A 23,978-nucleotide genomic window follows, 5' to 3' on the forward strand; every position below is an offset into this window, starting at 1 on the left:
ATTGTATCAAGTATGCAATTTTCAGTAGTCATACATAGACACCTTCGTCTACGATGAGTGCTATTTTGTGGAACTAACTGATTACAGTACACATGTTCCTCAATCCGCTGCATATATCCAAATTAATTGTAAATAACAAAGTGGAACTTCCTTATTCCATAGTGCGTTGATTCTGTTTTCTATTATAGATTACCACTTATGTGAACAATATTTCTACATAAGATTCTTTTTTAATATGATTATTAAGCAAGTGTGTCCACAGGCCACTTCAAAAACAATCACCTATGTTTCTATTAATTAATAAACTACTTTTAATGTTTTATTAATTTACTGCCCTTTGCTATTATCTTTTTGGTTGTAAACATAACACCTGCTGTACCTAGTCATGGTCAAATATGTGAAAAAATTTGTGATTAAAATGACTAAAAAAACCGACTTAGGTACAATAACTGATATGCGTACTGAAAATGTACTCAACAATCTAATCGATTATTAAAAATATTCCATGTGTACTCTCTTGTTTTGTTTGTGAAAATCTAAACGGTCTTTAGTTGAATGAACGAACATTTTTATGGAAAGAATTTTTGCACTTGAAATACACGGAACAGGTGGTCGGTCAATGTGAAGGAGAGCAATAATATTAAATGTTTCTATTAGACTTTAACAGTTTGTACCGAACAAATTTAAGTCTATTTTATCGGCCAAAAGTGAAGGTTATCGTGGCAAGCTTATCATTGCAACACCCATTATGTTGATGTTTCATTTTAGAGAAGGGGCAGGACATATCCACCACAACCTGGGTAATCATTGTTATATCTAAACAAGTATGAAAATATTTAATTCTCTTTTGACCTAGATGAATAGCCTTTAAAGAGGGGAGTAAACAAATTCAAACTGTAGAAGGTAGGATAAAAAGTAATTCTCAGAAAACGATTATCTCATCGTTGTTTGCCAATGATAAAAGGTATGGAGATGGGATGTAGTAGTCAGAATGGCGACTCTTGGTCGCTACTGGATATTGTATTCTATCTTAACAACAACAAAAACTTTCTGTCAGACTTTTTTATTAAATGGATTGGCAAAATTAAGGATGAATTCCTTGACATTATTATTTCATGGTTGTTCGAAACTTGCAGAAGCTAAGACGGATGGTGTGGCAATAAATACATGTAATGGTAGAAGAAGAATAGATTATTTAAACACACGACAAAAGATAACAAAATTTGTATAGAAAATATTTGGCCTGTTCCCGTACTTTATAAAGTGGTAAAAGTCGTAAACGATTTTCATATAAATTTTGTGTACGGGAACGCAAAATGTGTAAAAGTGGTAAAAATTGTAAAAACTTTTTAGTTCTGGAACAGAGCTATTGTTATCGACAATAATTTCTATAGAAAGAATAGTCGCTACAGAATATATATTTGGTACGTTCCAGTACTGCAAGAATCTAATAGTTTTTACTAATTTTTTCGATACCATAAAGGAAAAAATGTTATCGTAGTAAAATATAGTAGCTTCTTGCAGGTTCTGGAACAGAGCAATTGTATAGACAATATAGTTGTCCACAATAATATCTATAGAAAATATTGTTTTTGATAATAATTTATATATAAAATATTGTTATGGACAATATTTTGTTTTTTTTTTTTATTTTTGATTTTTTGTTGGGCTTATTTGGTCAGAATAGAGCTTTTTTATTATGCCTGTCTGCGTACTCGATAATTTGTAATAATTATTACTAATGTTGCAGATTTTGACAGTCGTATAAAGTAAAAGTTGCAGAAAAAAATGTTTCAGCTACATTTAGTAAGTAAAAAGGCACACCAATTATTGAAATTCTGGTAACAATTTAGAAATAAATTATAATTGATTAACATTGTTTCAGCTATTGCACTTTAATTTTACATTATTTTTGGTCTGTTCCAGTACTACAAGAATCTACTATTTTTTATTATTTTTTCCGATAACATAAAGGAAACAATGCTATCGTAGTAAAATATAGTAGCTTCTTGCAGGTTCTGGAACAGAGCATTTTTTTCACAATTATTTATAATATATAGTAAATATTGTTGTCGGCAATAATATCTACAGAAACTATGGTTATCGGCAATAATATCGACAGAAACTATTGTTATCTTCAATAATTTCAATAGAAAATATGGTTATCGAAAATATTTAATATAGAAAATCTTGTTATCAGTAAAAATTTCTATAGAAAATACTGTTATCGACAATTACAACTATAGAAAATATTGTTATCGACAATAATTTCTATCGAAAAGATAGTTATCGACAATAACTACTATCGGAAATATTGTTATCGACAATAATTTCCAACGGAAATATTGTTATCGACAATATTTTTTCTTGAAAATATTGTTATCGACAATAATTTATATAAAAAGTATTTTTATCGACAATAATTCTATCGAAAATAACTTTTGTGAAAATATTGTTATCGAGAATAATTTAGAAAATATTGTTGTGGACAATAGTATCTATAGAAAATACTGCTATCGATTAATTTCTACAGAAAATATCGAAAATAATTTCAAAAGTAAATATTGTTATCGACTATAATTTCTATAGAAAATATGTTATCGACTATCATTTCTATAGAAAATATTGTTATCGACAATAATTTCTACAGAAAATGGTGTTATCGAAAGTAGTTGCTATAGAAAATATTGCTACCGACTATAATTAGTATAGAAAACATTGTTATCGACAATAATTTCTATAGAAAATATTGTATCTAAAAATAATTTCTATAGACAATATTGCAATAATATTTTTATCGATAACAATATCTATAGAACATATTTTATCGACAATATTTTCTATAGAATATATTGTTATCGACTATAATTTCTATAGAAAATATTGTTATCGTAAAAAATTTCTATAGAAAATATTGTTATCGACAATAATTTCTTTAGAAAATATTGTTATCGACAATAATTTCTATAGAAAATATTGTTACCGACAATAATTTCCATAGAAAATATTGTTATCGACATTAATATCTATAGAAAATATTGTTATCGACAATAATTTCTATAGAAAAATTTGTTATCGACAATAATTTCTATAGAAAAATTTGTTATCGACAATAATTTCTATAGAAAATATTGTTATCGACAATAATTTGTATAGAAAATATTGTTATCGACATTAATATCTATAGAAAATATTGTTATCGACAATAATTTCTATAGAAAATATTGTTATCGACAATAATTTCTACAGAAAATATTGTTATCGTCAAAAAATGCTATAGAAAATATTGTTATCGCCAAAAATTTCAATAGAAAATATTGTTATCGACAATAATTTCTATAGAAAATACTGTTATCTACAATAATTTCTATAAAAAATATTGTGAGCGACAATAATTTCTATAGAAAATATTTTATCGACAATAACTTCTATAGAAAAAATTGTTATCGACAATTATTTTCATAGAAAATGTTGTTATCGACAATAATTTATATAAAAAGTATTTTTATCGACAATAATTCTATCGAAAATATTGTTATCGATAATAACTTTTGTGAAAATATTGTTATCGAGAATAATGTAGAAAATATTGTTGTGGACAATAGTATCTATAGAAAATACTGCTATCGATTAATTTCTACAGAAAATATCAAAAATAATTTCCATAGTAAATATTGTTATCGACTATAATTTCTATAGAAAATATTGTTATCGACTATCATTTCTATAGAAAATATTGTTATCGACAATAATTTCTACAGAAAATATTGTTATTGACAATAATTTCTATAGATAATATTGTTATCGACAATAATTTCTATAGAAAATATTGTTATTGACAATAGTTCCTATAGAAGATATTGTTATCGACAATAATTTATATTGTAAATATTGTTATCGACAATAATTTCTACAGAAAATGGTGTTATCGAAAGTAGCTGCTATAGAAAACATTGTTATTGACAATAATTTCTATAGAAAATATTGTACCAACAATAATTTCTATAGGAAATATTGTATCAACAATAATTTCTATAGGAAATATTGTATCAACAATAATTTCTATAGAAAATATTGCAATAATATTTTTATCGACAATAATATCTATAGAATATATAATATCTAAGAATATATATTTTCTATAGAATATACTGTTATCGACTATAATTTCTATACAAAATATTGTTATCGTCAAAAATTTCTATAGACAATATTGTTATCGACAATAATTTCTTTAGAAAATATTGTTATCGACAATAATTTCTATAGAAAATATTGTTACCCACAATAATTTCTATAGAAAATATTGTTATCGACAATAATTTCTATAGAGAATATTGTTATCGGCAAGAATTTATATAGCAAATATTGTTATCGACAATAATTTCTATAGAAAATAATTTTTATAGAAATCGACAATAATTTCTATAGAAAATAATTTTTATAGAAATCGACAATAATTTCTTTATCTATAGAAAATACTGCTATCGATTAATTTCTACAGAAAATATCGAAAATAATTTCCATAGTAAATATTGTTATCGACTATAATTTCTATAGAAAATATTGTTATCGACTATCATTTCTATAGAAAACATTGTTATCGACAATAATTTCTACAGAAAATATTGTTATCGACAATAATTTCTATAGAAAATATTGTTATCGTCAAAAAAATCTATAGAAAATATTGTTATCGCCAAAAATTTCTATAGAAAATATTCTTATCTGCAATAATTTCTATAGAAAATACTGTTATCGACAATAATTTCTATTAAAATATTGTTAGCGACAATAATTTCTATAGAAAATATTGTTATCGACAATAATTCCTATAGAAAAAATTGTTATCGACAATTATTTTCATAGAAAATATTGTTATCGATAATAGTTTCTATTGAAAATATTGTTATCGACAATAATTTCCAACCAAAATATTGTTATCGACAATAATTTTTCTAGAAAATATTGTTATCGACAATAATTTATATTAAAAGTATTTTTATCGACAATAATTCTGTCGAAAATATTGTTATCGAGAATTATGTAGAAAATATTGTTGTGGACAATAGTATCTATAGAAAATACTGCTATCGATTAATTTCAACAGAAAATATCGAAAATAATTTCCATAGTAAATATTGTTATCGACTATAATTTCTATAGAAAATATTGTTATCGACTATAATTTCTATAGAAAATATTGTTATCGAAAATAATTTCTATAGAAAATATTGTTATCGACAATAATTCCTATAGAAGATATTGTTATCGACAATAATTAATATTGTAAATACTGTTATCGACAATAATTAATATTGTAAATATTGTTATCGACAATAATATCTATAGAAAATATTGTTATCGACAATAATTTCTACAGAAAATATTGTTATCGCCAATAATTTCTATAAAAATATTGTGAGAGACAATAATTTCTATAGAAGATATTGTTATCGACAATAATTTCTATAGAATAAATTGTTGTCGACAATTATTTCATTAGAAAATTTTGTTATCGACAATAGTTTCTATTGAAAATGGTGTTATCGAAAGTAGTTTCTATAGAAAATATTGCTACCGACTATAATTAGTATATAAAACATTGTTATCGACAATAATTTCTATAGAAAACATTGTTATCGACAATAATTTCTATAGAAAACATTGTTATCGACAATAATTTCTATAGAAAACATTGTTATCGACAATAATTTCTATAGAAAACATTGTTATCGACAATAATTTCTATAGAAAATATTGTATCAACAATACTTTCTATAGACAATATTGCAATAATATTTTTATCGAATTATATCGAATATAGAATATATTGTCATCGACAATATTTTGTATAGAATATATTGTTATCGACTATAATTTCTATAGAAAATATTGTTATCGTCAAAAATTTCTATATAAAATATTGCTATCGCCACAAATTTCTATAGAAAATATTGTTATCGACAATAATTTCTATAGAAAAAATTGTTATCGACATTAATATCAATAGAAAATATTGTTATCGACAATAATTTCTATAGAAAATATTGTTATTGACAATAATTTCTATAGAAAATATTGTTATCGACAAAAATTTCTATAGAAAATATTGTTATCGACAAAAAATTTTATAGAAATTATTATTATCGCCAAAAATTTCTATAGAAAATATTGTTATCGACAATAATTTCTATAGAAAATACTGTTATCGACAATAATTTCTATAAAAAAATGTTAACGACAATAATTTTTATAGAAAAAATTGTTATCGACAATTATTTTCATAGAAAATATTGTTATCGACAATTATTTCTATCGGAAATATTGTTATCGACAATAATTTCTATAGAAAAAATTGTTATCGACAATTATTTTCATAGAAAATATTGTTATAGAAAATAGTTTCTATCGAAAATATTGTTATCGACAATATTTCTATAGAAAATATTGTTATCGACAATTATTATCGGAAATATTGTTATCGACAATAATTTCTATAGAAAATATTGCCAAAAATATTTTTATCTGTCATGAATTCGATATAAATATTTGTTATCGCCACTTATTTCTATACAAAATATTTTTACCGACCATGAATTCGGTATAAAATTTTGTTATCGACACTAGTTTCTATAGATAATATTGTTATCGGCAACAATTTCTATAGAAAATATTGTTATTGACAACAAATTCTATATAAAATATTGTTATCGACAATTAATATAATTAAAATAATGGAATTATAAATTTTGTTGCATTTAATAATATTATATGTTTTTCTTCCATCTTTCTTTACAGTTTTCTACTAAACAACAAAACTAGTCACAAATCTCCTTTTTTATAACATCCACCAGCACTCTCTCTTCACTTCATGGAACAATGGCACAGATAGGAAATTGGGAAAAATTCAAATTGTTAACATGGAAAAATTGGCTTCTACAATGGCATCACAAAATTCAATTTTTGATAGAAATATTGGCGCCTGTGATATTCTCATTGCTGATGGTATTGGTGCGAACATTGGTAGTGGCCGAACCCAAAGCAGTTAGCATATATGAACCCCTACATATTGATAATATTGACTTATTTAGGTAAGTGTTATTTTTTAATATTAGTTTCAGTTTCTTTTAGAATGAATTGGTTATTAAAAAAATCAAGAAAATAATAGACTAGAACAATTAATGCTAATATTTATTAGTTTTGTAATCTACTGAAATTCTGTTTTAAAGGAATACAGTAGTAGGATCTACAAGAATGAAAAATCTTTTAAAGACTGCCTTAGCCAAAGACAGGTAAAGTTGTTGCTAATTTTAAAGTAGACAATTTGCATGTTGTGCCAGCTGTGCCCGCCAACACCTTCCAATTCGTTTCATTTTTGATTTTAAGTACATTTCCCCCGTACTAACCTAATACACGCAAGCAGCTAATTTTCTTTAGTTAAAAAAAAACGTAATATATACACACATTTACAAACCTTGCTTGCTAAATCTTTTATATTTTTAAGAATGTAGATAATAATTTCGTATTCATGTCCTAGTTCCAAATAGTGATTTATACTATCATTAATGTTATTAACATACATATGACCTATTAATTACACTTGCTACATACATACATAAATACATATGTCCACGATTAACTAGCATATAGTAGATTTTGAAAATAGATAATTTTTTCGTTACCGAAATCGATAAAATTATAAAGCCAAATTATGAGTAAATACTCGTAGTACATGGACTGTACGGTGATTCTGGAACTAGTTAACGACAATTATCGATAAATGCAAGTATTTTGGCCTGTTCCCGTACTTTATAAAGTGGTAAAAGTCGTAATAGTTGTAAAAGTCGTAATCGATTTTCATATAAATTTTGTGTACGGGAACGCAAAATGTGTAAAAGGGGTAAAAATTGTAAAAACTTTTTAGTTCTGGAACAGAGCATTTGTTTGCTCATAATTTCGGTAATTAACGAAATATTTCGATATGTTAAGCGAGGTACACACGATCAGTTTTGACCGTCGATTTTTCGGAAATATTGGTAAATGTCAGTCAAACTGTCCAGCAACCACAAAATATTTTGTGGTTGACTGATGACTGGCAAAAATTAGCGGCCCGCTTAAAGGGGTACACACGAACAGTTTTGATTGTCAGTTTTGCTCAAATAATCGGTTGTTTGTCTGTGTGGCCATTCATTTTTGTCAGTCATCAGGCAACCACAAAATATTTTTTGGTTGCTGCACAGTTTGACATTTATCGATGAAAGAACATTATGGTTGCCTTGATCCACGAAACAATGCTCATTGTCACCTGCTGCCTGTAACGTTGCACCAGTCCATCCATTATAGAAAATAGTGATAGAAAAATATTCATGCATAACAGAATGGCTCTTCAATGGAATCCGCAAGGATTACGAAATCGAGGTCGACAAAAAAACCTGACGACGAACAGTAATACTATGTTTACATTTACGAAATCCACTCGATTTCAGCTGTCAATTCCTTTGCGTATACGTCAAATGAAAACTAATCTGAAATCGATTGGATTTCATTTGACGTTTGAGCAATGGAATTGACAGTTGAAATCGAGTGGATTTCGCAAATGTAAACATAGTATTACCCAACAATTAAGACAAAATAACCTTAAACAAAACAACGGCATCTAATCGAGTAAGATGGTGATGCTTTGTAGAAGCCGTCATATGCTCTCAAAAGGAGTAACAGGAAAAAAACAAGGAATGTGTCGATATAGCAGTAAAGTATGGACTGTCGAAGTAGACCATATTCCTGGAAAGGTAACAGGGTGATTTTGCTACTGAAGCCAAGAATGGTAAGGATGCCTTCTGAGGCGAATTGTACAAGCCGATCTGCCTTATGTCGCCTGTAGCGAAGATTCTAGAGGTAATACTTCTCCTCATGACGAGAAGCAATTTCTCAGTTGTCCAACATCAGCATGTATGCCGGGAAATGTGCAGAACCACAGCATCATTACACACATCCATATCCTGGAAACGTAACAGGGTGATTTTGCTACTGAAGCCAAGGATGGTAAGGATGTCATCTGAGGCGAATTGTACAAGCCGATCTGCCTTATGTCGCCTGTAGCGAAGATTCTACAGGTACTACTCCTCCTCAAGATGAGAAGCAGTTTCCCAGTTGTCCAACATCTGCATGTATGCCGGGAAATGTGCAGAACCACAGCATCATTACACACATCCATAGCGATCGAATCGTCATGGTGGCTCTTGACCTATCGAATGCCTTTGATGCCGTCAACCATGCAAAGGTTTTCGAGAATTTAGAGAAGGCTTCCCTTCAGCCGTGTTTGGAAAGTTGGATAACCAACTTTATGTGTGGCGCCTGTCGTTTGTGGAATTCAGAAATTAAGTGTCTAAGACTCGTAATGTGAAACTGAGAATTTCCCAAGGAGGGGTGATATTTCCAGAACTGTTTAACCGTTACCTTTCTGAAATTCCACACCCTCCACATGACATAGAGATCGCAATGTATGCGAAGGATTGTACGATCTTCATGTCGATGACATACATATGTGATAGGATATCTAGAGCTGACTTAGTGCAACTCTTCGATCTGAGGAATATATATCTACTATATCTGATATATCCGTTGTCATACTGTTCACCACCTGGACGACTGAAATGAGGCTCCCCTGCAACTTATTGGTCGATGGTGTCCCGTTTCCGACCACTAACTGATCCACGATATAGGGTGTAACGTTCGATAGCATGTTTAAGTCTTCCGCGCATATCACAGCTATTTGGGACAAGATCAGAAGAAGGAACAAGGTCCTCATGTCGATGGCAGGCAACACTCGGGGTGCTCGAAAAAACCTTGTTGACCTCTTATAAAGCAATAGGCCGGCCTGTGGCAAGCTAAGCGGCACAAGTGTGGTATGCAAATGTTAACCGTCCTGAGGACTGCAACATCGTGCCTCTTCATGACACCAGTCAGTGACCCATCTTCATGAGATGACGAAGATTTTACCGTTGCATCAGCAAAGCCGTGAGCATATCGTATTTTTAAAATTATAAAGAAGGTCAAGATATTCTCTTTCTAACATCTGAAAACAAAAAATCCAAGTTCCAACCATTGAACGCGGTCCGTTGCTTTGTATGAGGCCTCAAGGTGGTTTTAACTCAAAGGAAAAAATCGATGTCGGTTTTTTTTACGATTTTAAGATTGTTAAAGTTTGAGCACAATCGGAATATGTTCTTGAATCTCAGGAAACACAAAATCCCAAATTAAAACAAAATCGGAGGGCAAAATGGACTAGTACCTTCGAAATTCCTTAAAGCGATGCATCGCGTAATATGAAATCTATACTAAAAAGTTGATAGTAATTTTTAATACCACAAGTTCTATGGGCCTATATAGCATCACGGTGCTCTTGAAACAATTTTAAATGGAAGGTCCTTACACCTTGGAAGTTTTTGCGGATTCTCAAACTACAATGTTCGTAGATGAGAAAAATCAAAAAACAAAAAAAATCGCCGGAGCGCTTTTTAAATAAATCGCGATTTAAGTTGAAATTTTTAGGGGTTGTTTAGGTTTTCACGATTTTGCTGAGAAACCGCTAGTCCTATCAAAATGGGACTGAAGAGAATGTTGTAGCTATGTACAAGATCGACCTTTTCGGTATTTTCGTAGTTTTTACCATTTTTGAGACATAAAAGTTCAAATTGGGACAATGCACTGACTGTATCGCCCCCTTATAAAACAATGTCGTGAAGGGTGCGCCTTAACTAACTTTTGATGAAAACCTCTTATACAGGGAAAGTTTTTTGTGAATTCAGAAATAGCTGTGTTCATAGATGAGAAAAATCCAAAAACAAGAAAAAATCGCTGTAGAGATTTTTAAATAAATCGCGGTCAAAATTCACATTTTTATGTGATTTTTAGGTTTTCACGATTTTGCTTGGAAACAGCAAGTCCAATCGAAATGGAGCTAAAGAAAATGTTGTAGCTGTGAAAATTCTCTAGAGGATTGACGTTTATAATTTGTTCCCAGCCTGTATCATTTTTGAGATAAAGAAGCTCAGTTTACATTTTTAGGTTTTTTTTGTTAGGGTTTCGCGATTTTGCTTGAATACGGTCAGTCTTATCGATATCGGACCTGAGAAAATCTTAAAGCTGTGAAAATTCTCTACATGACTGGCTTAAGTAACTTATTCTAAGTTGTAACATTTTTTTTAGATATATAAGTTTAAGTTGGGAATTTGCAGTCATGACATTGTTTTATAAGAGGGCGATACGGAATTGAATTGAATTTGAATAGTCCCAATTTGAACTTCTATATCACAAAAACGGTAAAACCGACGAGAATACCATAAATGCCACTCTTGTAGAGAATTTTCATAGCTACAACATTTGTTTTAGTCCCATTTCGATAGAATTTGCGGTTTGTAAGCAAAATCGCGAAAACCTAAACAACCCCTAAAAATTTCAACTTAAATCGCGATTTATTTAAAAAGCGCTCCGGCGATTTTTTTTGTTTTTTGATTTTTCTCATCTATAAACATTGTAGTTTCAAAATCCGCAAAAACTTCCGAGGTGTAAGCACCTTCCATTTAAAATTGTTTCAAGAGCACCGTGGCATTTAAATAAAATGTTATTACTGAAAATCGGGAGGTACCCTTCTATGGGGGGTATATGAAGACGTTGACCTATATCGACAAATTCCAGGTGGAAAGTTGTATATCCCCAAAGAAAATTGAATAATAAATTTCAGCCATTTCATTGGCATGTTGAGGCCATAACTTTCAAATTAAATCGGGAGGTAACCTTCTTTGGGGGCTATATGAAGACGTGCACCTATACCAACACAAATTTCTAGGGGAAAATTTTATACTTTAAATACCAAATTTCAGCCATTTCGGGGGACATTGAGACTAAAACCTTCCCGAAAAACGGAAGGTACCCTTCTATGGGGACTACATGAAGACGTGAACCTATACCGAAAACATTCAAATGTAAAGTTTTATACCCCAACAGACTAAGACTAAGTACCAAATTTCACCCATATCGATGGGATATTGAGGCTTAAACCTTCAAAATACCGAAAATCGGAAAGTACCGTTCTATGGTGGCTATACCAAAAACGTGGACCGATAAACCAGACATCCTAGAAATAATAGAAACTGCTATACCAAATTATAAAACTCTATCTTAAAAATTGCGAGCTGCATATTGATTTCAACAGACGGACGGACATGGCTATTTCGACTTAGAATTTTATGCTGATCAAAAATTTATATACTTTATAGGACCTGCAACGAATATTTCGATGTGTTGCAAACGCAATAAGACATTTAATTATGCCCTACATTATATGGTGCAGGTTATAAAAATATTCATACAAAAATCCACGCGATACTCCTACTAAAAACTCAATAAACATTGATGAATAACAAAAGTTTCATTAAAATTATAAACATTCTTAGATAGCTCTATCAGCATACATATACTCGGATCCTAGTCCAGCTTTTAACAAACCCTAACATATTTTCACATTTTGGTTGTAGTTACGTACTTTTTCCAAGCAAAGTAAAAAAATATTAAACGCTTATCTATCGATTCACATATATATAATAAATTTTTATATTATCTTTTTCTAATAACATGTCTTCATTTTCTCCCTCTCCTCTTCCTCCATCCACCCAAACCCCTAAACAGAACACAAATGTCTCTTATCGAATACGTGAAACCCGTAACATATGAACTACACTATTCTCCGGATAACCAGTACTTAACAAATATCGTATGTAATGCAGCACAAAGTTTAAATCTGACATGTAAAGGTCATCCAGATGCGGCGGCATTAGAATTTGCCATGGTCTCGAATAATTATCTAGCCGGTGTCCAGTTCGATGATAGTTGGAGTGATTTAACAGATTATCCTACGAAATTTGCATTTTCATTGCGGTATCCGAGTGAATTGCGGACCGATACATCAAGTTTGGGTCTAACATGGTTAACCATGAAGCTATTTATGCCATTAGATTTGACGGGGCCACGTAATCCCAATTCACAAGATGGTGGTTTACCCGTGGGTTATTTACGTGAATCTTTCCTGCCCGTACAACATGCCATCTCCATGGCTTATACAAAATTGGTGACACAACGTGATGATTTACCCTATGTCAATATGCAACGTTATCCATATCCGGCATATATTTATGACCCCTTGCTGGAAGGTATGGCGGCTTTTGTGCCCTTGATTATCTTGTTGAGTTTTATCTATCCATGTTCGAACATTGTTAGGGTAAGTTGGTGATAGCGTAATTAGTTTTTTCTAGAGGATGAAATAATACATTTTGATCTTTCTTTCAGTACATTACAGCCGAAAAGGAAAAACAATTGAAAGAAGTCATGAAAATTATGGGTTTGGATAATTGGCTACACTGGACCAGTTGGTTTTGCAAAAACTTTATCATATTGGCCGTCTCTGCCATACTCATAACGGCTATTATGAAGGTTTGTATGCTGCCATAATAAGCGTTTACATTTTTTCTAATTTTCTTTCCACTGCTTGTTCTTTCAGATCGAATGGTCCCATGATGTGGCGGTCTTAACCTACGCCGATTGGTCGGTCTTGTTATTCTTTTTCCTCATCTACGTCATCAACAGCATATGCTTCTGCTTCATGATGGCCACATTTTTCTCAAAAGCAAGTACTGCGGCCGCTGTTACTGGCTTGGTCTGGTTCATTGCCTACATGCCCTTCTCATTCATGTTCCAAACCTATGACGAATTGACATTAGGCACCAAATTAGGTTGGTGTTTGATTTCAAATACTGCCATGGGTTTGGGCTTAAAGCTAATTATGCTTTTTGAGGGTACGGGAGAAGGTTTCCAATGGAGCAACCTATTCGAACCTGTGAACATTGATGACGACTTGACGGTCGGTTATATTATCCTAATGATGTTGGCCTCAAGTGTCATGTATATTTTGGTTTGTCTCTATGTGGAACAAATTTTCCCTGGCGACTTTGGTGTACCGAAAAAATGGAATTTCATTTTTACTCGCAGCTTTTGGTGTGGTGATCGTGAATATATTGGCGTTGAAGATGCCCCCGGCAGTCATGTGGAACGACGTAATCCCGATGCATTTGAACCAGAACCAGCTGGCAAACATATTGGCCTGCAAGTTCGAAACCTAAAGAAACGTTTTGGCGATAAACAGGCGGTGCGTGGTTTATCTGTCAATATGTATGAAGATGAAATAACTGTGCTTTTGGGTCATAATGGTGCCGGCAAGACAACAACTATTTCCATGTTGACGGGTATGTTCCCACCCACATCGGGTACGGCCATTATCAATGGCAGTGATATTCGGACAAATATTGAGGGGGCCCGCATGTCTTTGGGTATATGTCCGCAGCATAATGTCCTCTTTGATGATTTAACTGTTGCCGATCATTTGGAATTCTTTAGCCGTTTGAAGGGGCTGCGTGGTGATGCCATAACACAAGAAGTGAATAAATATATACGCATGATCGAATTGGAAGATAAGGCCAATGTGGCCTCAAGTAAACTATCGGGTGGTATGAAACGTAAACTTTCAGTTTGTTGTGCACTTACCGGTAACACTAAGGTGGTGTTGTGTGATGAACCCTCATCGGGTATGGACCCCTCGGCCAGACGTCAACTATGGGATTTGCTGCAATCTGAAAAGGTGGGCCGTACTGTTTTGCTGACCACTCATTTTATGGATGAAGCTGATGTTTTGGGTGATCGCATTGCCATTATGTGTGATGGTGAGCTGAAATGTCACGGTACATCCTTCTTCCTGAAAAAGAAATATGGTTCAGGTTATAAATTGGTAAGTTAAAAATCACTCTTAAATATTTTAAAAATCCACGTTCAGAGCTCTTAGAGTAAAAAATACTGAAAATATTTTTAAGAGTTCAAAATAAAAATATTTTTACAAATTCTAAAAACAAAAAAATTAAAATATCTTAAAAATAAAAATATTTAAAAAAATCTTAAAAATAAAAATATTTTTTACAAATCCTAAAAAAATAATAATATAAAAACGCAACATTTTAAAAAATATATATTTTTATAAAATCGTAAAAATAAAAATATTTTTAAAAATCTTAAAAATAAATATATTTTTAAAAAATTCTAAAAATAAAAATATTTTTAAAAATATTATTTTACTAATTTTTATAATATATAATAATATTTTCTGACCTAAAGTCGAACAAAAAGCAAAAGTTTTAAAAATCCTAAAAATAAAAATATTTTTAAAAATTCCTAGAAAATATTTTTAAAAATTTCTAAAAAAATTTTTTTTAAAAACTCCTTGAAATAAAAATATTTTTAAAATATCCTAAAAATAATATTTTTAAAAATTTCAAATAAAAAAATATTTTTAAAATCTCCTTGAAATAAAAATATTTTTAACAAGTCTTAAAAATAGAAATATTTTTTAAAACTCCTTAAATTAATAAAAAAGTTTAAAACTCCTAAAAATGAAAACCAAAACCAAAAAACAAAAAATATTTTTTTTTAAATCCTAAAAATAAAATTAGTTTAAAAAAATTAGAGTTTTAAAAATATTTTTAAAAATCTTTGGAGTTTTAAAAATATTTTAAGAAAATCCGCGTTGAGAATTAAAAAAATAAAAATTCACGTCTAGAATTAAAAAAAAACGGGTTTAGAATTTTAAAAATATTTTAAGAAAATCCACGTTTAGAATTAAAAAAAAAATAAAAATCCACGTTTAGAATTTCAAAAATATTATAAGAAAATCCACGTTTAGAATTTCAAAAATATTTTAAGAAAATCCACGTTTAGAATTTCAAAAATATTATAAGAAAATCCACGTTTAGAATTTCAAAAATATTTTAAGAAAATCCACGTTTAGAATTTCAAAAATATTTTAAGAAAATCCACGTTTAGAATTTCAAAAATATTTTAAGAAAATCCACGTTTAGAATTTCAAAAATATTTTAAGAAAATCCACGTTTAGAATTTCAAAAATATTTTAAGAAAATCCACGTTTAGAATTTCAAAAATATTTTAAGAAAATCCACGTTTAGAATTTTAAAAATATTTTTAAAACCCCAGGTTTAAAATTTTAAGAATATTTTTAAAAAAACCACGTTTAGAATTTTAAAAATATTTTTAAAAACCCAAGTTTAGAATTTTAAAAATATTTTAAAAAATCCACATTTAGATATTTTAAAATATATTTAAAAACATGTTAAAAAAGACGTTTAAAACTTTAAAAATATATTTAAAAACACGTTTCGAATTTTAAAAATATATTTGAAATCCACGTTCAAAATTTTAAAAAATCCAAGTTTATGATTTTAAAAATGCACGTTTAGAACTTTAAAAACATTTTTAAAAACTCCAAGTTTAGAATTTTAAAAATATTTTTAAAAAATCCTGGTTTAGAATTTTAAACAAATTTGTAAAAAAATCCACGTTTAGAATTTTAAAAATATTTGTAAAAAATCCAAATATAGAATTTTAAAAATATTTTTAAAAAATCAATGTATAGAATTTTAAAAATATTTTTAAAAAATCCACGTTTAGAATTTTAAAAATATTTGTAAAAAATCCACGTTTAGAAATTTAAAAATACATTTGAATTTTAAAAATATTTTTAAAAACCCAAATTTAAATTTTAAAAATATTTTAAAAAATCCACATTTAGAATTTTAAAAATATATTTAAAAACATGTTAAAAACACGTATAAAATTTCAAAAAAATATTTTTAAAAATCCACGTTTAGGACTTTAAAAATGTTTTTAAAAATCCACGTTTAGAACTTTAAAAATGTTTTTAAAAATCCACGTTTAGAACTTTAAAAATGTTTTTAAAAAATCCACGTTTAGAATTTTAAAAATATTCAAAAAAGCCAGAATTTAAAAATAAAAATAAAAAAATCTATGTTTCGAATTTTGAATTTTTTTAAATCCACGTTTAAAATTTTAAAAATATTTTTAAAAAATCCACGTTTATAATTTTACAAATATTTAAAAAAAATCTATGTTTAGAATTTTGAATATATTGAAAATATTTTTAAAAATTCCATGTCTAGAGCTCTAAAAATATTTAAAAAATCCACTTTCAGAGCTCTAAGATATTTTTACATAAAATCCACGTTTAGAGCTCTAAAAATATTTTTAGAGCTTTAAAAAATGGTATAAAATCCGCGTTCATTAATTTTGAAAATTTCTCTTTCTAGATCTGTGTAAAACGTGATGGCTGCAAAACAGAAGATCTAACCGCCCTGCTACGTAAATATGTACCCAATATACAACCAGTGGCCGATATTGGTGCCGAATTGGCATATGAGCTGCCGGACCAATATTCAAGTATTTTCGAAGAAATGTTTAGAGATTTGGAAGATAATTCCGATGAGTTGAAATTAAATGGTTATGGTATCGGTATAACATCACTGGAGGAGGTATTTATGAAAGTGGGTGCTGAGGGTAATGCCACACCAAATGGTGAGGTCAATAATAAACAAATGACAAATAGTGGCATGAATGGAGGTGGTGCATCTATTACTACTACCTATCCTGAAGAAGATGTGGAATCAATAACATGTAAGTGAAACATAATTATGATTTAAAATGTGCTTGATTATAACAAATCTTCTCCCTTTAGCCGACAGTCTATTCTCCGAAAATACCCGCCTCCTCAAGGGTGTCAATTTGCTGCGCAATCAATGGGATGCCATGATCTTGAAAAAAGTTCTTCACACCTGGCGAAACAAGTTGCTATTCATCATACAAAATGTAATGCCAATATTCTTTGTTGCTATGACAGTCATAATCACACGAACACAGGGTACATTCAAGACATTGGAACCGATGACAATGGGTTTGACTCAGTATCCCGTGGCTGTTACCGTTTTGGAAACAGCACCAGATGTTACTCCCAATTCGTTTTTGGCGAAAATATCCAATGAATATAAAACGATTGCGAGTTCATATGGTAGTGATTATGAACTGGAAGTAACTGGCACGAAAACATTTTCGGAATACATTTTGGATTTGGGTCGTCAAATACAAGTGAGAATCAATTCAAGATATTTGGCATCAGCATCGATCAGAGGAAATAATACCATAACGGCATGGTTAAATAATCAACCCTTGCATACGGCACCATTGACGGTGAATTTGGTACATAATGCCATTATCAAGTAAGTAAAAGGCACTCACTATTATCAAAACTCTGGAGGAGAATTTTTGAAGACAAACATACCGAGGAAATATTTGATGTGATATCTGTTGTCTATTGGAAATTCTGAAATATATTTCGTGTTGAAAACTGTGTATCCACAGAAAAAGTGCCCATGAAAAATTTTGGGCACCACTACACACACTTACACAGAACAACTGATAACATGGTGCCAAATTAATGAATCGCTCATTCTTTAGATGTATTGCTTGGTGGAAACGAATATGAACCCATGAATTCATAATTTGATGTGGCGCCCAGTGTTGAACATTTCTTGTTCACTGCTATTTTATAACTTTATATTCATGTTTTAATAATTCCACATGGCTTCAACTTAGGGAGTGCTTCATAGCCATATATTTTGGAATGTACAAAACCGTCATAAGCCGAATTAAGAATAGATTTTCAAACTCTCCAATCTTCTACTCTTTCTTCTTCTGACGAATTCAAAATACTAACGTTTCATCCAAAACAACAATTTTCAATATACATTTGGAATTCCACACTGCTTGGGCGCCAATAGGATCCAATTAACAAATCCCTCATTTTCCCACTCACACTAACATTCAATTAATATATTATTTTCAATTTATATTTGGAATTCTGCACTGCTTGGGCGCCAAAAGGATCCATTTAGCAAACCCCTCATTTTCCCCACCACACACACACTAACATTCAGTTAACATATTTGTTTTCAATTTTTCTTTCTTCTTTCATATCCTCTTCCCCCTCTGTAGAGCTGCCATGAATGAATCCTATGAAATAACCGTTACAAATGCCCCATTACCCTATACCACAGAAACGGTATTGAATCAATTGAATACCGGTAATAATCTGGGTACACAGTTATCGACGAATTTATGTTTCTGTTTTTGTTTTGTGAGTGCTTTCTATATTCTGTTCCTGATCAAAGAACGTGAATCACGTTCCAAGTTGCTGCAATTTGTGAGCGGTGTTAATGTTTGGATATTCTGGATATCACAATTCCTATGGGATATAATGACATTTACACTGACAGCGTTAATTGTTGTTTGTACAATAGCATGCTTCCAGGAAGATGGTTTTTCGGCATTTGGTGATTTGGGTAAGTGTGACGGACAGGAAAATTATCCAGCAAAAATACTCATTAACAAGTAAGAACGGCGTTAAGTTTGGCCGGGCCGAACTTGTTATACCCTCCACCACAAGTTGTATTGAAGTAAAATGGAATAATTAGTTTCCTTTCGTGTATGAAGAAGACTTAATACTAAATTTCAGCAATTTCTGTAAAACAATGTGAGGCACCATTCTATTATATAAGACGTGTACCTATACTGATAATACTCTTGTGGAATATTTTATAACTTTTGGAAGACGAAATAACGAATTTCAGCCATTTCGGTTGAATATTGACGTCACAATCTTCATTATTACGGTAATCCGGAGGTACCGTTCTATGGGGGCTATATCGAAACGTGGACCTATATGGACGAATTTTAGTCAGAAATGGGGCAATATGAAAGCGTGGACCTGTACAGACATATTTCTGGCGAACAGTTTTATATCACATTGAAGACTAAATACCAAATTTCAGCCATTTTCGTGGAATATTGAAGACACAACCTTCAAAATACGGAAAATCGGAAGGTACTTTTCCAAGGGGGCTATATGAAGGCGTGGACATATACCGACAAATTTAAAGGGGAAGTTTGAGTATCCCCAAAGAAGTCTAAATACCAAATTTCAGCCATTTTGATAGGATAATGAAGCTAAAAATCGGGAGGTACCGTTATATGGGGGCTATATGAAGGTGTGGACCGATACCGACAAAATTCTGGGGGAAATTTTTGTACCCCTAAAGAAAAGTACGTACTAAATTTCAGCCATTTTGGTAGAATAATGAAGCTAAAACCTTAAAAGTACCGAAAATCGGGAGGTACCGTTCTATGGGGGCTATATGAAGGTGTGGACCGATACCGACAAAATTCTGAGGGAAAGCTTTATACCCCTAAAGAAGACTACGTACCAAATTTCAGCTATTTTGGTATGATAATGAAGCTAAAACCTTAAAAATACCGAAAATCGGGAGGTACCGTTCTATGGGGGCTATATGAAGGTGTGGACCGATACCGACAAAATTCTGAGGGAAAGCTTTATACCCCTAAAGAAGACTACGTACCAAATTTCAGCTATTTTGGTATGATAATGAAGCTAAAACCTTAAAAATACCGAAAATCGGGAGGTACCGTTCTATGGGGGCTATATGAAGGTGTGCACCGATACCGACAAAATTCTGTGGAAAAGTTGTATACCCCTAAAGAAGACCACGTACCAAATTTCAGCCATTTTGGTAGGATAATGAAGCTAAAACCTTAAAAATACCGAAAATCGGGAGGTACCGTTCTATGGGGGCTATATGAAGGTGTGGACCGATACCGACAAAATTCTGGGGGAAAGTTTCATACCCCTAAAGAAGACTACGTACCAAATTTCAGCCATTTTAAAAATACCGAAAATCGGGAGGTACCGTTCAATGGGGTCTATATCAAAACGTGGACCGATATATCCCATTTTCAATACCAACCATCCTGCAAGTAATAAAAACTTCTGTACCAAATTTTGACTCTCTACCTTTAAAATTGCGAGCTGTATCTTGATTTCAACAGACAGACGGACGGACAGACGGACATGGTAAAATCGACATCGAATTTTATGCTGATCAATAATATATATATATACTTTATAGGGTCTCCGACGAATATTTCGATGTGTTACAAACGGAATGACAAATTTAATTATACCCTCCATATGGTGGAGGTTATAAAAATGCCTTACAAACCAACTTTTTTAAAGATATGTTGCGCGAATTGTGTGGTTAAGTAGTTACTTTTACTAAGAGATTTTGTAACGAGTATTTTTACTGGGTTTTTGATGAAAGAGAAAGATGGAGTAATTAACTTTTTGCTTTTTTATAGCCCGTTATTTCTTGGTTATATTTATTTTCGGATTTTCTGTGCTTCCATTTACGTACCTGATTTCATTGTTCTTCTCGGAACCATCCACTGGTTTTGGCAGAGTTTCAATCATCAATATATTCTGTGGTAAGTAAAATAGTCCGATCTAAGGTCCTTGAATTAACAAAACATAGAATTTAAATCTATATATATAAAAATGGTGTAAAAAATGTATAGTAATTCATAAAATGAGAACGGCTAGGCCGATTTCTGTAAAATTTTTTGTCAGTTATTCGTATTTTCGAGGAGAAGGTCTTTACGGAAGAAAATTTTGGAAAATCTCTCTGGAAAAGTCGGAAATTTGGAAAAATCGAAAATTGAGTTTTTGTATGAAATTTTATTCCTTAATAGCGAGACGAAGTTCGCCGGGTCCGCTAGTATTTAATATAATCTATTGAAAAATATTGGTTCAAAATTCTAAATAACGAAGTCAAGCCACTTCAGTTGTATTGAAATCTTGAAAAAGACCCATCTTGGGCGCCATTTTTTCATTCCAGATCCCCTTGTTTAGGCTTAATTGCTTATTAATTATTTTTTTATTAAATTTAGGTATGGCCCTCTTCATTGTGGTTGCTGTTATGTCCATAGACTTTTTGGATACCAAAGACACTGCCGATTTATTGGGTTGGATCTTTAGAGTTTTCCCACATTTCTCCTTGGCCATGGGTCTTAATAAATTGTATGTCAATGTGGCAACACGTGAGGCTTGTAGTAATAAAGTCATTGTCATCTTACCCGATGCTTTGCGTTGTCAATTGATACCGAAATGTTGTCGTAAGTATTTGAAATTAAAAACTAATCTCTTCCATGGATACAAATCGTATATTTTGTCATTAGATACCATTCCCTATTTCGATTGGAAAGAACCTGGTATTTTACCAGAAACTGTTTACTTGGTGGCCACCTGTGTTGTATTCTTTACGGTATTGATATGTCGTGAATATGGTATTTTGAATGAATTAATTTATAAATGGAAGCAGAGGAATTTGTAAGTTAAGGCGGGAATAATTCTAAGATGTTTGTGAATTACAAAATAATTTTTATACGTTTTTTTTTTGGATGCAGCAAACCAACACCTCCCGCTGAAGATGCCTATCATGATGATGATGTTGAGGCTGAAAAGGAGAAAATTCTTAATATGTCTCAATCGGAATTGCAAGCACAAAATTTGGTGTTGGACCGTGTTACGAAATATTATGACAGCTTTTTGGCCGTTAACCAAATTTCATTGTGTGTTAAACCGTAAGTTTGTTTTGGAATTTTAAAGAACTTTATATACACCACGACATGTAGTTTAGGCAAGGTATATCGATTTCATATTTGCTAGAGACTAGACTAGAATCCTAACCCGTATACAACAGGAAATGTCCCAAGAAGTATGGAAATATGTATATTAGGTTAGGATCTCGAAGAGAAAATGTATTCGAAGAAGTGGCCCAAAAATAGGGCAATAAAAGATTATTTTTTACCCTCAACCTTTAAGTGAACGTGGTTTAGGTCAACGAGGTTTTAGCCAATGCCGATAAGGAGTTTGAAATCAAAAGGAATGTGGCTGAAGGAACGCATATCTATCGATGGAAACTGTATGCTTCAACTGTATGTTTTGCTGTATGCTTCAACTACAGAGACATTAGACTTTCAAATGTTATAAGACCATTAAATAGGCTTCTTCTCAAAGAAAATCTTCAAAACCTATAAAAGGCAACTTCAGGCCTTGAAATGGTCTTCCTTTCATAGAAGGTCTTCAAAATGTTTGCTTCACACAGAAAACCCTCAAAGAGGAAATTTATTCGAAGAAGAAGTGGTCCAAAAAAGGACAGCAAATGAACTTTTTATGTCCTCAGCCTTTAAACCAACGTGGTTTAGGCTAATCAGGTTTTAGTCAATGCCGATAAGGAATTTAATGGCGGCGGAAAGTGATTAGAAGAATGCATATCTATCCACTGGAACCTCATTTTACTGTATGTTTCAACTACAGAGCCATAAGACCTTCGAAAGGCATAATACCATTAAACAGACTTCTTCTCAAAGAAAACCTTCAAAAGTTGTCTGTTTAAGGAAGACCCATAAAAGGTGTGATGTCCCTAGAAGATTTTGAAAAGGGTTTCTGGCAATTAAAAGGTCTTCCCTCCATAGAAGTGCTTCAAAAGATTTCTTTCACATAAAAGGCCCTCAAAATGTATTTTTCCATAAAATATCTTCAAACAGTTTTCTTTTCTAAATAGCTCTTCTGTGTATAACTTCTTCCGTATAAGATCTTCACAGGCCTTCTTTTCGCGTTCACCCTAATAAGGTCTTCTCTCTCAAAGGTATTCGCCCTTTATATTTTTCATTTATTTGTATTTTTTATTCAATACAAATGCTCTGTTCCAGAACCTGCAAGAAGCTACTATTTTTTTACTACTATAGCATTTTTTTCCTTTATGTTAGTAAAAATTAGTAGATTCTTGCACTTCTGGAACAGATCAAAAGAAAGCTACGAGCCAATTATACATGTATTGGAGATAATAAAAATAAAGCTATAACTACCCAGTTGTTCGGGTAACTAGGGAATAACTAGCAATTTTGCTGGTTACTGGTAAACACCCCTAGTTACCACCCAATCTACTCGCAATGCTATAGACTGGTGAATTTAACATGGGGATGTCATAGGAAGGGGTCTATTGTCCCCTCACTGCATTACCAGTAACCACCCAATTCGATAGTCATGTGAAAGGCAATTGTCTCCTCAGTGCATTACCAGTAACCAGTCAATTCGGTGG

General features: G+C 31.3%; 1 protein-coding gene across 5 annotated transcripts in view; it reads left to right on the forward strand.

Annotated features, from left to right (window-relative positions):
* Positions 1 to 23,978, forward strand: part of Abca3 (ATP binding cassette subfamily A member 3) — a 121,382-nt gene that overhangs the window by 65,304 nt on the left and 32,100 nt on the right. For 4 of the 5 annotated variants that reach the window (XM_073974592.1, XM_073974588.1, XM_073974590.1 and 1 more), the window contains 12 exons: positions 6,802 to 7,094; positions 7,233 to 7,295; positions 12,691 to 13,279; positions 13,348 to 13,491; positions 13,559 to 14,839; positions 17,223 to 17,586; positions 17,648 to 18,185; positions 18,961 to 19,307; positions 21,178 to 21,303; positions 21,766 to 21,990; positions 22,054 to 22,204; positions 22,282 to 22,458. In XM_073974592.1, coding sequence (XP_073830693.1) covers positions 6,883 to 7,094; positions 7,233 to 7,295; positions 12,691 to 13,279; positions 13,348 to 13,491; positions 13,559 to 14,839; positions 17,223 to 17,586; positions 17,648 to 18,185; positions 18,961 to 19,307; positions 21,178 to 21,303; positions 21,766 to 21,990; positions 22,054 to 22,204; positions 22,282 to 22,458 — 4,217 coding nt within the window. In that variant the 5' untranslated portion in view covers positions 6,802 to 6,882. The remainder of the gene's footprint in view (positions 1 to 6,801; positions 7,095 to 7,232; positions 7,296 to 12,690; positions 13,280 to 13,347; positions 13,492 to 13,558; positions 14,840 to 17,222; positions 17,587 to 17,647; positions 18,186 to 18,960; positions 19,308 to 21,177; positions 21,304 to 21,765; positions 21,991 to 22,053; positions 22,205 to 22,281; positions 22,459 to 23,978) is intronic. The other variant, XM_073974593.1, reaches the window with a different exon arrangement.

Source organism: Musca autumnalis, unplaced genomic scaffold (genome assembly GCF_047663935.1).
Source record: "Musca autumnalis isolate F117 unplaced genomic scaffold, ASM4766393v1 scaffold_3, whole genome shotgun sequence".
NCBI classification, from domain to species: domain Eukaryota; kingdom Metazoa; phylum Arthropoda; class Insecta; order Diptera; family Muscidae; genus Musca; species Musca autumnalis.